Source organism: Enhydra lutris, unplaced genomic scaffold (genome assembly GCF_002288905.1).
Source record: "Enhydra lutris kenyoni isolate GAN:26980312 unplaced genomic scaffold, ASM228890v2 scaffoldscaffold40, whole genome shotgun sequence".
Classification (NCBI taxonomy): domain Eukaryota; kingdom Metazoa; phylum Chordata; class Mammalia; order Carnivora; family Mustelidae; genus Enhydra; species Enhydra lutris.
Window position 1 is genome coordinate 15902307 of NW_019154124.1, and position 18273 is coordinate 15920579.

At 36.8% G+C, this 18273-nt stretch overlaps 1 protein-coding gene across 2 annotated transcripts in view; it reads left to right on the forward strand.

Moving 5' to 3' along the window:
* LOC111155300 (cyclin D binding myb like transcription factor 1) overlaps window positions 1–18273 on the forward strand; it is a 46822-nt gene that overhangs the window by 5257 nt on the left and 23292 nt on the right. The window contains exons 2-6 of one of the 2 annotated variants that reach the window (XM_022515440.1): window positions 5597–5719; window positions 7118–7234; window positions 8963–9085; window positions 13597–13691; window positions 17196–17310. In XM_022515440.1, coding sequence (XP_022371148.1) covers window positions 7126–7234; window positions 8963–9085; window positions 13597–13691; window positions 17196–17310 — 442 coding nt within the window. In that variant the 5' untranslated portion in view covers window positions 5597–5719; window positions 7118–7125. The remainder of the gene's footprint in view (window positions 1–5596; window positions 5720–7117; window positions 7235–8962; window positions 9086–13596; window positions 13692–17195; window positions 17311–18273) is intronic. The other variant, XM_022515441.1, reaches the window with a different exon arrangement.

Below are 18273 nucleotides of genomic sequence, written 5' to 3' on the forward strand. Positions count from 1 at the left end.
AAATGTTATCTGAGTTTTCAGCTAGTCTTAATCACCACAGATGGCCACAACCAATATACAGGTGTTGGGTGCTTAGGGGAGATGGCCCCCTGGGGAGGCCAGGATTGAAAATCCCTGTATAACTTTTGACTCCCCCAAAAACTAATAGCCTACTATTAACCAAAAGCCTTACCACTAACAGTCAATTAAAACGTATTTTGTATGTTTTATGTATCATATACTGTATTCCTACAATAGAAAAATGGAAGAAAACACATCTACAGTACTGTATTGTAAAAAGTCCACATGTAAGTGGATACATGCAGTTCAAACCTGTGTTGTTCAAGCGTGAGCTGTAATAATGAAAAAATTGTAAGTAGTGTGAGAGTTATCAAAATGTGACACAGATGCAAAATGAGCAAATGCTATTGGTAGTACCAATAGACTTGTTTAACACAGGATTACCGTAAACCTTCATTGTATTAAACTTAATGTATAATAAAATGAGTTAGGCCTCTGTGTAGATTTAGTGGATGGAAATACCAGTCCTAAAATAATCCATTGAATGTGAACTTTACATCAATACTAGAGTGAAGCACGATGAAGGATTCGTTTCTTTAATTAAATTCTGTATTAAGTACCAGATCCAGAGTTGTTCTTTCGTTCTACGTTAAATAGGGTTCTCGTTCATTGGGAGCTCTCAATGAACACAAATACATTTTTCATTATAAATGTTTTATACTGCATTTCACATGTTCTCTTGATTTTATTACTATACTGTTGCTATTTAAGAGACCCACCAAATGATGGATGGAAACTTGCTAAAAAGCCATTTCACCAGTTAAGATGGCTGTTAAAATTTTTTTCTTCTTCTCGTTTCTAGTTAGTATAAAAATAGTACACACGATATAACCCTTTACAGAGAATGAAGGGAAGATATCTTTCTGATACATTTCCCCTATAAACCAAATAAGGAACAAGTCCAGAAGTTAAACATAGTTTCATGTATAATGAATTAGAATGGAAGGCACTAAAATACTCAGCTTTGTACCTTACTATCACAAGTTTATTCATCAGCATTTCTCAGATACTCTCATAGGCCTATCAGAATACAGTATAGATGTGCTTTTCTAAATAACAGCTTTCTAGACATTACTGTACCTAGTACTCTCACTTGCCCTGAAAGCTAAACCTCATAAAAGACCTGTTTGTCTTGTCTCCCTCCCTTGAATTCTCTACATATTCCAGTAGGGCTGCTGTCCCCATTATACCTCAGATACTTTTGTTAAGGCCACCAACGTTCTCCGTATTGACAGATCAGATAGTCACATCTCCATGATCTTCTCTCTTGCCATGGTTGACTACTTAATGCTCCTTGAAAAACACTCTGTATGTTGGGGCGCCTGGGTGGCTCAGTGGGTTAAAGCCTCTGCCTTCGGCTCAGGTCATGATCTCAGAGTCCTGGGATTGAGCCCCGCATCAGGCTCTCTGCTCGGCGGAGAGCCTGCTTCTCTCTCTCTCTCTCTCTCTCTCTCTCTCTCTCTGCCTGCCTCTCTGCCTACTTGTGATCTCTCTCTCTCTCTCTCTCTCTGTCAAACAAATAAAATTAAAAAAAAAAAAAAAAGAAAAAACACTCTGTGTGTCTTAACACCTTAGTTTTCCTTCTCCATCACTAGCTGGTCCTTTTCATTCTCCTTTGCTTGCTTATATATAGCTTGATTTCCACCTGTTAAAGGGTGCTCTGGAACTGGAATCTAAGCTGTTTTACCTAAGCTCTCTGGGTGATACTATGTTTAAAAATTATTTGCAGGGGTGCCTGGGTGGTGCAGTGGGTTAAGTCTGACTCTTAGTTTCAGCTCAGGGTTGTGCTTGAGCCCTGCCTTAGGCTCTGCACTCAGGTCAGAATCTGCTTGAGACTTTGTTTCCCTTTCCCTTTGCCCTTCCCCCGCCAAAATAAATGAATAAATCTTTAAAAAATGTATTTGCATGACACTAACTCATTTGTCTGATATGTCTAATCCTTGTTGAATTGCAGCTTCCAACAGTCAATGTGATATCTTCATTTGAATACCTTATAATGTTAATTATTCCTACTAATAGTAATAAAAATACATAATACACATCTGAGTGCCCCCAAACTCAATCAGCTATTCAAGCCTAAAGCCTAGGAGTGGGATTGAGATAGTTCCCCTTTCCTTAATTTCCATCATCTCTTCATTGAGCAGATCCTGTCAACACAGCCTCCAGAATATATCCTTTGTTCAGTCTCCTTCCTTTGCCTGCTGTCAGCAGTCCAACAAGAGTCCTCTCTTAGACAACAGCTTGTCTTCATAACTTGCTTATCCACTCTCCGTTCTGCAGTCTAAGTGATCTTTTAAAAATGTAAATTATATTCCCCAACAGAAAACCGCCCAAGGATTTGGAAGGCTGTGGGAGATCTACCTCTGTCTTTATCTCCAACCTTAAATTCAGCTACTCTTCATTATGGAAAGCCTCTGCCATACTGGCTGCTGGGTTTTGGGGGTTTTGTGTTTTTGTTTTTGTTTTTGTTTGCCCTGCAACAGGCCATAGCAAGCTCCACTTTAGGGACTTTGCTATTACTAATCAGCTTTCAATCACATTCTTGTAGTGGTGTCTCCTCATCTTGCTGAAGCCCTGGAAAGTAGCCATTAAGGTACTGTTCAGTGTTGATAGTATGATACTATTTCTGTAAAGAGTATGTGTAGCAGGAAGGGCTATGTTGACTTACATATGCATAAAATAACTGAAAGGAAGCCTGAGAAATTGATAAGAATTTACTTATAGAAGAGTTTACTTACTTAAAGAGTTTACTATAAACTTACAGAAATTTACTTATAGAGTTTACTTATAGGGGACCGGGTGACTAGGGAACTGGAGCAGGAAGCAGACTTCCCTGTATAACCACCTTTATCTTTTGAATTTTGAAGTATGTAAATGTGTTACCTATTAAAAATAAATTTCAAGTAAAACCAGATTAGTTTCTTAAATATTAATAAATAACACTGACCTCCTAGTTCTAACTACAGTGGAGAGTGGGAGAGGCCTCAGGAAAGTGAGTCAAGACCATAGCTAGAGACAGTTAATAAAAATAAGTGGCCACTGTATCCCCAGTGCCTGGAGAGTGCCTAATACATTGTAGGTAAGGGATAAATATTTGTTGATGGAACAGATATGCTTGTTAATTTGCAGATCACCTTAGAACCATTTACTAAGCTCAAACCTCAGTTGCCAAATTTTTAAAAATGAACCTAGATTTCTGATTTAAAGCTAGTATACTGCATAGGATTACCTATAATCAATGGTTGTCAAGAATTAAATACTTTATTTCAGCTAGCCATTTCGGACTCCTTTTTTCTGGTATTATTTTACCATATCTCTATATTGTCTTAAATCTACCTTTATTTTTTCTTAGATTTAGACTAATTTGGGTCCTGATGAAATTGATCAAAACACTAAACCATTGACTACTTTGCACCTATCAAATGAACTCTTGTGCTGTTTTTTTTTTGCTTCATGCTTTCTTTTTATTTAAAAAAAAAAAATGGTTGCCAAGAATAGAGTTTCTACCTTAGTGGCTTGGATATAAATTCAAACAACTTTTCTGGAAAGGGAGACTCAAAGGAAAACGGGCAAAAGTCTCAGCTTTGTTTGCCAGTCTGGAGTTGTTATTAAGGGCAGTGGTCTGGTGTACATGTCCTCTCAGGTATCCAGGAACTGGTCAAACAGCAACTAGTGCTCAGGTGTCCTCCTTAAGTCACTTAATGGCCCTGGAGCCTGGGGTCTTGTCCCCAGTGTTTGGAGTATGTTCCTGAGGACCTCGTCTAGTCACTCCTTAGTTAGATGTTACCAGTTGTGCTGGAAGACTTCAAAGAAATCATTAACTCCTTGACCTTTACGAGGAGGACATACATTAAGGCCTGTATAAGGTGGGGGTACAGGGCCTAGCAAAATTAGAAGCACGAAAAAGAACAAAAGAAAAAAAAAAACACTTTTTTCTTTTCATGAGGTCCCTTACAGTTTCCCTGTCTCAGTGTTTCTTAAGAGTTCCAAGTTCTGGGATGCCTGGGTGGCTCAGTCAGTTAAGCGGCAGCCTTTGGCTCAGGTCATGTTTCCAGAGTCCTGGGATCCCGCCTGCATCTGGCTCCCTGCCCAGTGGGGAGTCTACTTCTCCCTCTGCCTCTCAACCTGCTCTTGTGCTCTCGTTCATGCACCCTCTCTCTCTTTCTCTCAAATAAATAAAATCTTTTTTTAAAAAAGCTCTAAATTTTTACTACATAAAAGTCAGATTCTTTTATGTAGTAATTTCCACTAATTAATACTGTTTAAGGAAATAGAGTATATAAATGTTTGAGTATGTTTTAAGGAAATGAAAACTTAGGAACTCATTTGCTTACCGAATTCCTTTACTACTTATCCTTTCCCTCCCCACTGTCTTTGTATTTTCTTTGGGAAAGAAGCAGGATGTAATAAATGAGATCAGTCACAGCAAACTCTTAGCCATCCCCCATTTTCCTCGGACATTTAAACTCCCATGCAAGTACCCTCTGTGTGCCCAGAAACTTAAAGTCTGGGGAGAAACTTGTTTTCCAAAAATGCATGTCACCTTTTATTGATTTGTTCTTTATAGCCATTGTTCTTGTGCTTTGTTTCTCACCCCTTAATAAAGTAAATTTCTAAGAAAAAAAAAAAAAAAAAGAAAACTTAGGAACAGCGCAGATGTCCAGTGATAGGGCAATTATTAAATAATGTCATGGTTTTTATGAGGTTTAAGTTTACGTGATTCCGAAAACTTCAGTTAGATACCTAGTTTGGTTTCATCATACTTTTTAATATGAATAAACTCTAAAAAGCAGGATATAAATTGCTTACACACTATAGTGTATACACATTTATAAACACACACACACACACACCAAAGAGAGTGAACTCTGCTTTTGATAAGTTAATGGATGACTTTTTTTTCACATTGAATTTCTCCATCTTCTGCAGTAAAGTATTACTAACCAACCTTTTAAGAAAATTTAATGGATTCAGAAATAAGAACAACATTGGATTCAAGAGCTTGCTTGTAATTGACCTTTTCTGGCTCAATTATTTAGGGTTTCTTTTTTTCCACAGATCCATAGACAGGATTGTTTACAGATACACAGTTTTTAATGCCTTAAGATGAAATACAGTATTATGTATAAAGAGGTGTTAGTAAATTATATAAAGAAAAATATAGTTCCTGGTAGTATTTGTGGTACTCTACACCCGGGGTTAGGTTACACATACTCTGTAGTTCATTGAGCCAGTAGCATAGTTGAACCTCTTTTTTTTTTTCTGAGAATATTTGCCTGTTGAGGGACAGCTTGGGTTGAGAAACTGCCTATAAACTAAATAAGTACAGGATCTCATCATTTCTGTGGGGAATACTTTCAGAGGCTGATTTGATTTCTAAAATGAAATCTATTTAGAAAAGAATTCTGGTTTTTGTCATTTCTTTTCTAGTTGAGACATCACGGAGGTTTGAGGCTAGAGTGTCATGAGTGTATTGACAGAACACATTTGTGTGTTCTTATTTAAGCCTTATTGTGTAACGCTTTTACTTTTTCAGAGTGTTGCAGAGGTAAGAATATGGGAGAGAAGCAGTCTGGATAACATGAAGGTGATGCTGGTGTCTAAGGGAAAGCGACTTGATTGTGTGGGAAGGGCTATACCTGATTCATCTATTTTCTAGGTAAGCCTGCCTTTGTTCCAAGGACTTCACCTGTGTTTTGCAAATTCTGGTGTTAACTAGATCATGAGTTCTACTTATCTTTAATTTTGGAAATGTCATCTTTATTATTGTTAAATGATTGATGTCCATTAAAACAGTAATTTGTGGAGTAAGACCTGAGTGAATCATTGGATCTTCACCATGTACATGTCAATAGATTTTAAGTTTTTCTGCCAAGGGAAAATACACTTGAGTAAATGGCAAAAATGTGAACAGACTAAGATGTTGTATATAGGAGCCAAATATTGAGTGATTAGTATATATTAAAGCTTATGGCCTCTGTTATTTGGTAAAAAGTAGGTAGACAAGACCAAAATTGAGTGTTGAGGTAAGAACTTCGTTGAGCATTATAAGATGAACCCCAAAGACTTCAAACAGGCCCTTGATTTTAATTCAGTCCATTTCCTCCTGTCAGCCATGAAGTATTTGTATTATGAGACTGATCATTCAGTTTGTCTGAACAAGAGGAAAATAATGTATGTGTAAAATAGCAGTCAAGGCACTTTAAACAAAATCAGTTCTCTATTCCAAAAAATGACTTACCTCCATATCCATTAAAAAAAGCAATTTGGGGGGCGCCTGGGTGGCTCAGTGGATTAAAGCCTCTGCTTTCGGCTCGGGTCATGATCCGGGGATCAAGCCCTGCATCGGGCTTTCTGCTCAGCAGGGAGCCTGCTTCCTCCTCTCTCTCTCTCTCTCTCTCTCTCTCTCTCTCTCTCTCTCTCTCTCTGCCTACTTGTGGTCTCTGTCAAATAAATAATATAAAATCTTTAAAAAAAAAAAGGTAATTTGGTCAGTGATGGATGTATGTGCTTATTTAATATCATGGAAAAAAAACATGGGATAATTCCACAGTGTTCTTAGTTTTCAGATAATAAAGCTTAAATACTTGTAAGAAGTGTTTTGGAAAAATAATTAGATTTATTGTAGAGTTTCTAAGATACAAGGTTTAATGAATCTTCTGAAAGAATCAGAAGTTAAACACCTATTTGAATGTATCACAAAATTGCCAGTAAATAGTGGTGAGAGTTTTGCTAATGAGACATATTTTATGGATAAGACAACTTGGAATAGTCATTTTCATTGGACGTGGTGAAACCAAGTCCATTTAAAAAATAAGTGCTGTAGGTTTTTGATTGGAGAAGTCAGATTCTTGGAGATTACTACATCTCACTCTAAATAGTGGGTATAACCTTTTGAAAAACAGTTTTTGAAGTCTGAACTGTCATTGCAGTTTCACATAAAGAACACTGTAGTGGATATAAATTGGGGGGTGTTTTGGTGGGGAAGAGGGGGAAGTTGGAGGCTACTCTGTTTGTATTTGTAAATAATGTTTTAAATCTGAAATCTGTTCTACAGATTTGAGTATGAGCACAGTTGAAGAGGATTCTGACACAGTAACAGTAGAAACTGTGAACTCTGTGACTTTGACTCAGGACACAGACGGGAACCTCATTCTTCATTGCCCCCAGAATGGTAGGAGAACTTGCTGATGTAGAATTGTGGATTTTTTTGAATTTCTGGATTTTATGTCACCTTTGATACCTGTTACCCAGATAGACAGATTAGGCCAGGATGGTAGAAAAGGGGGTTTTCTCTTTGGATCATGAATTAACCTTAATTTATATTTTATTATTTTTTTTTAATATATTTGTAGTTTTAGAATTTACTGTAAATTTGAACTTTCAGTCTTGTAGCTACTTTATGAATGAGTACAATCTTATGAGCCTACAAAGATGATGATTGATTAACTGTAATGTACTTCCTCTTTGATATCATTTGGTGCCTGCAGTGTACGTAGTACATTAGAAAATATAGAAGTAGTCCTGTCAGGTTTTTTAGAGGATTCTATGTGACTATTTGAATAAGATTTAATATGATTATCTGTACAAAGTTAAGATTCCATAACCTTGAGGCTTGTAATTTTGTTGTCACTTCTCTACTATTCCTTATTTGTATTTATTTTTTATTTTGCTTTAAGTTTATCTTTGCTCAACCTAGGTTTTATCTTCTTTTCTCATTCAATACTTAATTTCTGATTATTTTATTCAATAGATTTTAGTTACCACCTACCTATTAAAATGATTCCAACTTCTTTTTTCTGAATTCTTTGTTTCTCACAGACACCTTAAATTTCACATGTTCCAAACTGAATTCTTTTACAAAATCCTCAGTCCTAGTTCTCTCAGTCAGTTTCATTACTTTGTATCCCAGATCATAAATGTGGGTAGGAATAAACCCTTCTCTCACCTCCTACATTCATTCCATCATGAAGACTTGTTGATAGTATTTTGTTTCTTGAATCCATCGCTTCCTTTGTCTCAAGTCGCCCTTTCTTAGTTCAGAGTCTCATTTCTCACCTGGGAGGCCCTAGTAGCCTTTTAATGCATCTACCCACTCAAATTCATCTTCCAGACTGCTGATGACCTTGCTCATAATACTGAGTAATGCAGTTCTGTTTGTTTAAGTGTCCCATGGTTTTCAGAGTACAGTGATGGACTCCCATCATCTCCACTTTCCTTCCAACCTCACTTCCTGCCTCATTTCATAGATCTATGTCTCAGCAATTCACAGCTGGCTTTTTTCCTTACAGACCTTAAGCTTTTCCTACCTCGCTGTCACTGCAAATAATTATTCCTAGTGCCAGTAATAATCATTTACCCCGGCATCTGTTCATTCAAGTTCTTTCCAGTTTAAGACACCTTCTCCAGGAAACCTTCCTTCACCTGTAGTCTGAATTAGCTGCCTCTCCCCTCATTCCACCTGCATAACTCTTAGAACACTATTTTGAAATCGTCGTTTTAATCATCTCCTCCACTACCCTGTGAGTTTCTGGACAGGAAGAGTATCTGGCATTGTTCTGTTCCCAGCACCTGGCACATAGTAGGCATTCAGTAAATATTTGTGAATGGTTTAAAGAACCAGCCCTTGTCTTTACGTGGGAAATATTTGGAAAAACGGGTCGTTAGCACAGAAGCTTGATGTTTAAAAAGTGGCACCTCAGTTCTCATAGTTCTTGCCATAGAGTAGGAGCTGAGGTTCTGCAGTGGGGACAGAGAAGGCAGTGTCATTTGGAGTCCTACCTGCATAATTGGGTTAACTGAGCAGATTGATAAGGTGGTTTTACAGTTACCGATTGGAGATTTTGGGTTTTCCTCATTGGTTTGAAGATTTTGAGATTTTTGTTTTATTTTGTTTCATTAGAAGCTGATGAAATAGACTCAGAAGATAGTACTGAACCTCCACATAAAAGGCTTTGTCTGTCTTCTGAGGATGATCAGAGTATTGACGATTCTACTCCTTGCATATCAGTTGTTGCACTTCCACGTAAGTCACCATGTGTTAAGAGCAGAGTTCCCTTTTGAAATCAGCTTTTAGCTTGCAAGAGCTCTAATTGGCATTTCAGGGTAGACTTAGACCCATTATTTTTCTCTTTGTTTAGTCAAAACAACTCTTAACTAACACGTAATGAGTGGGCATGGCTCTAAATGCTTTTACATATACTTCCTATTTTAATCTTCTCAGCCTTTTTGTTTTTAATTGTTGTCATCCTCCCCACCCCAAACTTTTGTAGTTTTCTCCTGATTGTGCTCTCCCCCATGAAAATGTAATACCACGGATACACTGTTTTGTTTTTTTTTTAAGTATGTGTGTATGTATTATTGTTTTATTAATAAAGAGAATACTTTTTTCACCCACACCTCGCCCAGAAGCACGTATGCCCGTGCCCTCATTGAGAAGACATGCCGTAGAGTAGGTATTATGACCCCTGTTTTATAATGAGGAAAGTAAGGCACAGAGAGGTATGAGAACTTGTCTAAGGTCATACCCAGCCATTCTGGTTCTTGAGAAATTTAACTTTGCTCTTGGTATCAAGCAAAATCATATCTTCATCCTGTTGGAAAAAACGAAGATTAGGTTTTCATCATGGCAAACCTTGCCTGCACAAAGTCTATGTGTACTTTTTATGTACAGTTTATTCTTACTCAGTTAAATAGAAAAGAAACCATTTGCTATATTAGTTTACTGTGAGACTTTGTTCCAAGATATTGTTAATGTTAGCATTACTAGTATTTACTAATATTGCTTCCAGTGACATACACAAACATAATGTATTTGTAATTAAATGATCTTTCCTTCTAGTGATGATTCATATGATTTTTCAACTGCTGATTTGACCATCATTAGGTTATGATGCAGTCTTAAAACTTGACTGGCCTGTCTGTACAGATACAATCCTTTATGGACATTTCCTAAGCTGGAATTTTTTAAAACTCAGATATAATTAATCTGTAACATTTTATTAGTCTCAGGTGCACAACATAATAATTTGGTATATGTATATGTTGTGCAATGAACATAATAATTCTGGTTAAAATCTGTCACCACACATAGCTACAGGGTTTTTTCCTGTGATGAGAACTTTCAAGATCTGCTCTCTTAGCAGTTTCCAAATATACCATAGAGTATTATTAATTTTAGCCACCATGTTGTACATTACATCCCCAGAACATAAAATAAAACAAAAATACTTATTTTACTAAGCCAGAATTTTTGAGGGATTATTTTCACATAAATTATGACTGGTTAATTCATTTGGTTAAAGTTGAGTACTTTGGTCATGATTGTATGTTCAAACTACAGTTGATATTTTCTTCTATTTTACGATGTTAGACTGAATCCTTCACACACTCACTTACTTAACTGGGTGGGATAATTTAGCTGTGCTGACCTAAAAGCTCCTGACTGCTTCATGTGGGGTCTTAGCATCATCATGTTTGGAGGACATTCTGGAACCTAATATTCATAGTAAGACTAAATTTATGAAACATGGGCTTTAAGTATTATTCTCTAAATTGGTAAAAAACATGTTGATAACATCAACTTGGGAAAACTTCTCCATTAAAAAAAAGTCACATAAAAACATGAAGTCCTGTGTCCGTCACCATCACGTGGGACTGACTGAATGGGCAAGTCATTGTTTGTTGGAGTTCAGGGAAGTAAATATCATTAGCTCTTAAAGATTTAACTTCAAATTTTATTTTAATAGTTAAGTTTTCTTTATATGCTTTATAAAGCTGATAAGAGTTTATCTGTCTGGTCCTTAAAAATCCTCTTCTCATGTTAATCATTCTATATCACTTACTACTTCTTACTGCAATTACCTACCACCCCATGTACTCCATTCCCTATTCACAGAACTCTGGTGATTATTTCGATGATTGTTGCAATATCTTAGCCTCTTCTACCTTTTGTTCTCCACACTACCTTGTTTATTTCTCCCATTACCTCCTTTGCTGTTACCTACTAACTGAAGTCCATTTGTGATCCACTTCCAGCACTGCTTCCTATCTTTCCAGGTTTCTTCCCCTAATACTCTTGAATGCTTACAGTCCTTTCTTTGCCCACTAGGACCCACTGATCTTAGCACTTTTACATTGTTCTTTTTCACTTGTACTTTTTGTTTCCTCCATACCCAGCTTGTTACATGGTTAATCTTGCATTTACCTGCAGATCCTTTTTTCCTTCTCTCACTTCATTGCCTTTTAGTGAAACCACAACCCTGGTTAAATTTGTGGCTATTTATGTCTATACTGGTATAGCCAATTGGAAAACAGCACAAACAAGCTAAGTGATCTTACTTTAAATTCATGATTATTAACTTGAAGTGGGCTCATACAGTCACACAACACTTACCAAATGATTTTTCTTCTCCTCCTCAGAAATGACTATTTCATACATTCCTGAAACCTCCAGTGTTTTCTCCACCTTCGTTAATCTCAGCAGATAACCTTGCTTCTACTTACTGAGAATATTGAAGTAGTCCAGATAAGTTTCTGCAGATTTCCACTACTACAAAATGCACACCCACATGTAGCTATGTCTATACATTCTGTCTGTCTTCTAGCTAAAGCCAGCCCTTCGCTTAACTAGATCTCATCCCTTTGACCTACTCAGGGACATTGTTGCTGCATTTCTTCCCCCTCCTCTAAATCATCAGTTTTCCATTCTCTACTGGATCATTCCCATCAGCACTGCAAACCTACTATAATTTCTTCTTTAAAAAGTCCCTGGGATGCCTGGCTGGCTCAGTCAGTTTAAGTGTCTGCGTTGGCTCAGGTCACAATCTCAGGGTCCTGGGATTAAATCCTGCATGGAGCTCCTTGCTCAGTGGGGTGCCTGCTTCTCCTTCTGGCTGCCACTCCCCCTGCTAGTGTGCACACTCTGTCTCTCTGACAAATAAATAAAATCCTTAAAAAATAAAACAAAAAATCTCATTAGCCCACTTTGGACTCCCATCTAACTTATTTCCTTTCCTTTAGAGCAGAATACTTTGAAAGAATTGATATACTTACCTCCATTTCTTCCTCCATTCTTCCTAAACCCACTCCAGTCAGGGTTTCACCTCTTAATCATTTCATCAAAACTGTTCTTCCCAGGTCTCCAGAGACTAGCTTGCTGCTAAGTCCAGTGGTGATTTTTTTGTTTGTTTCAGTCTTCTTTACTTGAGCTATCCATAGTTTTTGATAATATTTATCACTCCGTCTTTTCTGGAACATTTTGTCCTTTGGTTTTCAGGGAACACATTCCTGTAGTTTTTTCTACCTCACTCTCTGTGCCTTCTGAGTCTCTCATGCTGACCTGTTCACATCCCCGGGCTGTAAATTGGAGCAGTCCAGGACCCAGCCCTTCTGCTGCTTCTGTTTTGTTTCCTCTCACTTTCTAGAATGTATAGTTTCAAATCCTGTCTCAGGTGATGATGCCCAGATTTATTCCAGTCCAGAATTTATCTTAATTCTAGATGTTCAGCCTCAAACTAGTGTGTTTAAAACCAAGCTCCTGAAACTTCTTAAATTCTAACATTTGCTTCTTCCGCAGTCTTCCCTAGTTCATTAATGTCAGGTACATTCTTCCACTAGGTCAGATTTTTAAAACTTTCATAACATCCTGGACTTTACGGTTTCTTTCGTGTCTAGTTTATCCACAAATCCTTTTGGTTCCCAAATCAAAATATATCCACAATTTGAACTACTCATCATGCTCACTTGAGTTCTGCCCTGGTCCAGTCACCAAATTCTCTTACCTGGATTATTGAATTAGCTTCTTAAGTGATTTCACTGTAGCCCTTCCTGCCATCAGACTGTTGTCTCCTTAGGAGCCAGAGTGATCCCATTAAAATAAAAATCAGATTGTCACTCTGTGTCTTCTAGTAGTTTCCTCTTTGAGTGTTAAAGCCAGAGTCTTTACATTGGCCTTCAAGCCCCCACACAGTATCTTAATGTTCTTGTTCAGTCTTCTCTGGTCACACTGTCCTCCTTATCATTCCTTTGAATAGTCCAGGTGTGCCCCTATCTCAGAGTCTTTGCTCTTGGCTTTCCTTCCACATGAAGTGCTCTTCCTCAAGATACCTGTATGACTAGTTCCCTTTGTCATTTGGGTTCAAATCTTTGTTCCTTTTCCTGGCCTGTTACCTAAAATTTCAGTCCCCTTCCCTAATACATTCCCTTTTCTGCTTTATTTTTGCTCATTATTCATCAACATTTGACAAAATAGGTTCATTTTGTGTCTTTCCCCTACTAGAATATAAGCACCACGAAGGTAGGACTTTGTTTCATTTGCTTACTGCTGTCTTCCCGTTACCCAAAGCAATACCTAGTATGTATATCAGGTACATAATAAATTTTTGTTAAGCATATATGGCAAGGAATGTATTAGGAAATTAGATGGTCACATATTTTTTCCCATGGATTTCTTTCTTTCTTTCTTTCTTTTTTTTTTTTTTTTTTTAATTAGAATCTGCTACTATTCTGGAGTTGAATTGTTCTTTTTTCTTGAAGTTTCAGAAAATGATCAGAGCTTTGAGGTGACCATGACTGCAACCACAGAGGTGGCAGATGATGAGATTACAGAGGGAACTGTGACCCAGATCCAGGTATAGTGAGTCTTTTTACTGACCGCAAGAGGATTATCCTTAACACATACCTTAGGTGGTAAAATGATGAGAACATAATTTGTCTGACAAAGGACAGAATTGAGGTAAGACTTATTATTTTCAATCAGGTTTCCAGTTCCCACTTATACGACTCTCAGAATAGTAGGCAAAGATAGAGTTTGAAAATTCATTCCCTGTGAGTGGTTCACATCTGTTGAGACAGATGGTGCACGTGTATTCTTTAGCTACATAGAATGATCTCACTTGAGCTATTAAATAACCTTATGTCTTATCTTACCAGTTATATAAGATACTGGTGTAAAGCTTTTTAAGTGTTACCCAGCAGTATCTCTGGTGACTGATTTAGAAGGGCTACATATGTGTTGCGTTCTTGTATGAATGGAAGCTATTCATTTCACATGGATTTTAATTTTAACAGTTGTAGTCCCTTTTCATCCTTCTAGGACTAAGATACATTTTACCCTGAGTTAAGTGGTTGGATTACAAGCAGGGCCTACTGCTTTCCTTTCATGTGAACTTCTTTGTATCTTGTATATGACTTATTTCTGGGAAGTGTAATCAGAATTCTTTGCTCTCTTAGATAGCCTGGAGCTTAAATCTGTTTTACTTTAAAGTTAATGTCTGGCTGATTGTGCCTTTCTTTTTAGTATCTTGTCCTTTTGCTTCATTTCTTTATTTAATAACATATTTTTGAAGTAGATAATAGAGACATTAGGTCATTATTTTTCCAGTGACCCTTTAGTTAAGTGTAAGAGTTACAAGTTGATACATAACATCAAGGAGTGAGGAAATCTCCAGTGGGTGCACTGTGAACCTTCTTCACAGGGAGCTTCACAGTGGGTCTAGAATGACAAGATTTCTAGAGGAGTGAGTCTTTCATGTATATCAAACAGTTTTGAGCCTGCCTAGAGATCCTCATAATCTGCTCTTGGATTTGAGTGGGTGATTTGGACAAGAATTTTTTCTAAGTCCTCTGAAGCTATAGAGCACGTTCTTCAAAACTGGGCTTGTCAAATTCATTTCCAATTCAAAGACTGTATAGTCTCACTTTGTTTCATTTTCAGCACAGTAAAAATAGCTGTGTATATATACATGTGTGATTTGGTTTACAACCTGCTTGTTAAAAGATTGGGCAATGGCAGTGTGAGTTAGACAAATTATAGGGTTGTTTTGTTTGGGTTATTTCTTAAAAGTTAATGAGCTATAATTTGATATTAGCCTCTTGGTTTGTTATTACCATTTTAGTGTATGAAAAACATTTAATAATTTCTAATACTTGTTTCATAAAAATACCATTAGGTTGTGAGTGAAAGCATAGTTCAGAGTTCAGAACGAGCCTACTTTTGCGGTGTTCTATGCCAAAGCAGGTGTAACTGTTTCACATACTGCTGTAGTTAATGTACTGTCCATTTCAGCGTTGGAGCTAGCAGGAAAGATAATTAGAAACTCAAAAATTTCCCAATATTTACAGTGCTTTGTGGCTACAAGAGGTATTTCGTGGGGGACTTATTTAGATTTCCAAGTCTGTGTATGTTACAGACATAAAACCCTACAACTACACCAACTCAGAAAGGCTGCATGTCAAAAATGCAGCATACTAAACATATCTGAGTAATTTTTAAAAAATGAGTATATAAAGTAGTGAAAAATGGGGGTAAAATACTGTAAAACTTAATAATATGTGTATACTAAATATAGTTAGACATTCTTTGAGGAACCTAAGTTGTCTACAATACTCCATTAACTTGCTATCGGATGGTGTTAAGTTTTACTGCTAAAATTTAATAATTATTGGCTTCATTTGATGGCTGTTTACATGTTTACTATTTACGTGTTTAGTCTTTGTAAATAGTAATCGTATTTCTTCATCAGGGTAATTTGAGACAAAAAGCATTAGGTTTTGCCCAAAGAGAGCAGTTGATCAGCATGACAGGGATATTCTTAGGTTCAAAGAGTGGGCTGTATATTTAGACTCACTTTGGGAAATGGTGATTTTATTCTTTTAACCAGCTGATTAATATATAAGAGAAGATCATCTCAAGAGAGTATTTTCTACATTACATTTCCTAATGGTGGGTATTGTCAGCAATCTGTCACCCTTGATGAATAACCTCTGTGTCAAATCTTAGACAGTTGGGATGTTCAGAATACAAGAGACCTTAGACATTACCTGTCTAGTCTGTCTCCATTCTCACCTTTATAAAGGTAGCCTCTTGATCTTTAAAACAAAAAAAATCTAAAATGTATGACACATAAACATAGGGTGACAAAACTTTTCATACCTACTCCAGTGACTCTAGCTTTTTGTCCATAGATTAAAGAACAGTGCTTTTTTAAATACAACACATTCATTATTTCCAGATTAAAAAAACAACAGAGATAACGGTAGAGATGTGTCTTTCCTCCTTGTTGTGCTTTGGCTGTTCACTGACAGCTACCGTCTTCCCAAGCAGGATGATTTCAGTGCCTTTTGAAATTAGAAATTTAGTTTCTGCCTCCTCAAGAAGTAGTCCAATGTCTGTTAGGACTTACCTCCAGTCAGTGACATAGCTTAGTTGACCCACTCTGGAGACTGAACTGAGTTGAGTGGTCACTGGGCATGTGACTGTCCTCCTGGCCTGCATATGATAGGTGGGCTTGTCCGTCGAATGGTAGCCCTGTTGCCACATCTTCCTTACTCATACGATAGCTGTCTTTAGCCCAAAGCCAGCTCTCTTAAGCGGTTTTGTTCCTGCAGAATTTGCTAGATCACGTATGTCTGTAATTGAAAATGTACCTGGTGTGATAATTGCATAAATATATTAAAAGCCACTGAATTGTATACTTTAAAGGGTGAACTTTATGGTGTGTGAATTATTATCTCAATAAAGCTATTAGTTTTTAACTACACATTTCTCAGTAAAGACTGCTTTAGCTGCAATAAGAAGAAGAAGTGATAACATACAGTTCTTTGAGAAGGAGGTACATTGATGAGGTTAGGAATCAGTTCTAGAGGCTGGCTAAAACAAACTTGTCAATAAAGAGACTGTGATTTTGCTCTGTCTTCTGATTTGGCCTATTAATCCTTTAAATTTAGCAAGAGATTAACATTACAGATGACTATATTCTGGCAGCAAACTACCTAAGGGACCTGAACAATCATGACAGTCAAATGAAACCTTTCTATTTTATTATATGTATGAGCTTATTTTACATATATAAATAAAGAGATGGCTTTAGATATCCTGTATTTCTTTAAGTACTTACTGGAACCCTAGCTACTATTCTATAAAATTCATGCCACTAGTACGGAGTTAACTTACTTAAATGAAGGTCATATTTTGTTAATGCTGGCAGGTTTGTTTCCATACTGTCATAATAAAAACAAAAAAAAATTGTTTTTCCATAGATTAGAGTTTTTATAATGTTTAGTATTGCAGATAAAGATGAGTCAAGTTGTATTAAATAAAGCTATACTTTTTTTTCCCCCTTTACGGCTTCAAGATTCTACAGAATGAACAACTAGATGATATATCTCCCTTGGGTAATGAGGAAGTTTCAGCAGTTAGCCAAGCATGGTTTACAACTAAAGAAGATAAGGATTCTCTTACTAACAAAGGTAAGAAGTAATGTGAATTTCAGTGTCCATTGGAAAAAAAAGAGGAGGTAAGAAGAACTTGTAGTCATCAGGATTTTGAGGACTTCGTAATTGTGATTGAGTAGTTACAGTAATTGAGTTTTTGTGATTGACTAACTTTGGCTCTGAATGAGACCATGAAACCAACATTTGTTTTTCAGTGATCATAATTTCTCTGAGATGCAGTAAATCATAAACAGATGCACAGGGTTGGCATTTAAAAGAAAGTAGTTACTTCACATGGGAGTGGGAAGTCAAGTCTTTTCAAAACTCTTGGTCTGATAATCGGCTTAGAAGTTTAAAGTAAGTGTTTATAGTGCTCCGGAGTTCATGAGGATTGGTGGGGAGCTGCTACAAGGAAGTGGGGATTATGCTTACACCACTCTGAAGTTAAGGAAAGGAATTGCATTCATCCACTGAATAGTAAATACTCATTATAAATATATTATTCGCTTCGTATCCAACATAGTATGTTTACCTTGTCCTAGAATCATTTGTGCATGCTCTTTTGCCCATAAAATTTATTTTTTTCATTGGTGAATTTTTCAGACAGTTTTGAGCATGATTTGGCTTTTATAATTTTGTCTTTTTAGCATGCCTGTATTGCTCCAAGAATAAGACATATAACTGAGAGGAAGTAATAAATTCTTACTCTTTTACTTATTATTGTTTTTATGTAGTAGAATCAAATGTTGGATTTTTGTTTTTTGGGTTTTTGTTTTTTTGAGATTTATTTATTTATTTTAGAGAGAGAGAAGGAGAGTGTAGAGGGGGGGCGCAGAGGGAGAGGGAGACTGAATCTCAGAATCTCAAGCAGACTCCACACTGAGCGCAGACCCTGATGCAGGGCTCCATATCACAACCTTGAGATTATGATCTGAGCCAAAAACAAGAGTTGGACAACTTAACTGCCTGAGCCACCCAGGTGCCCTAGGAGCGAATGTA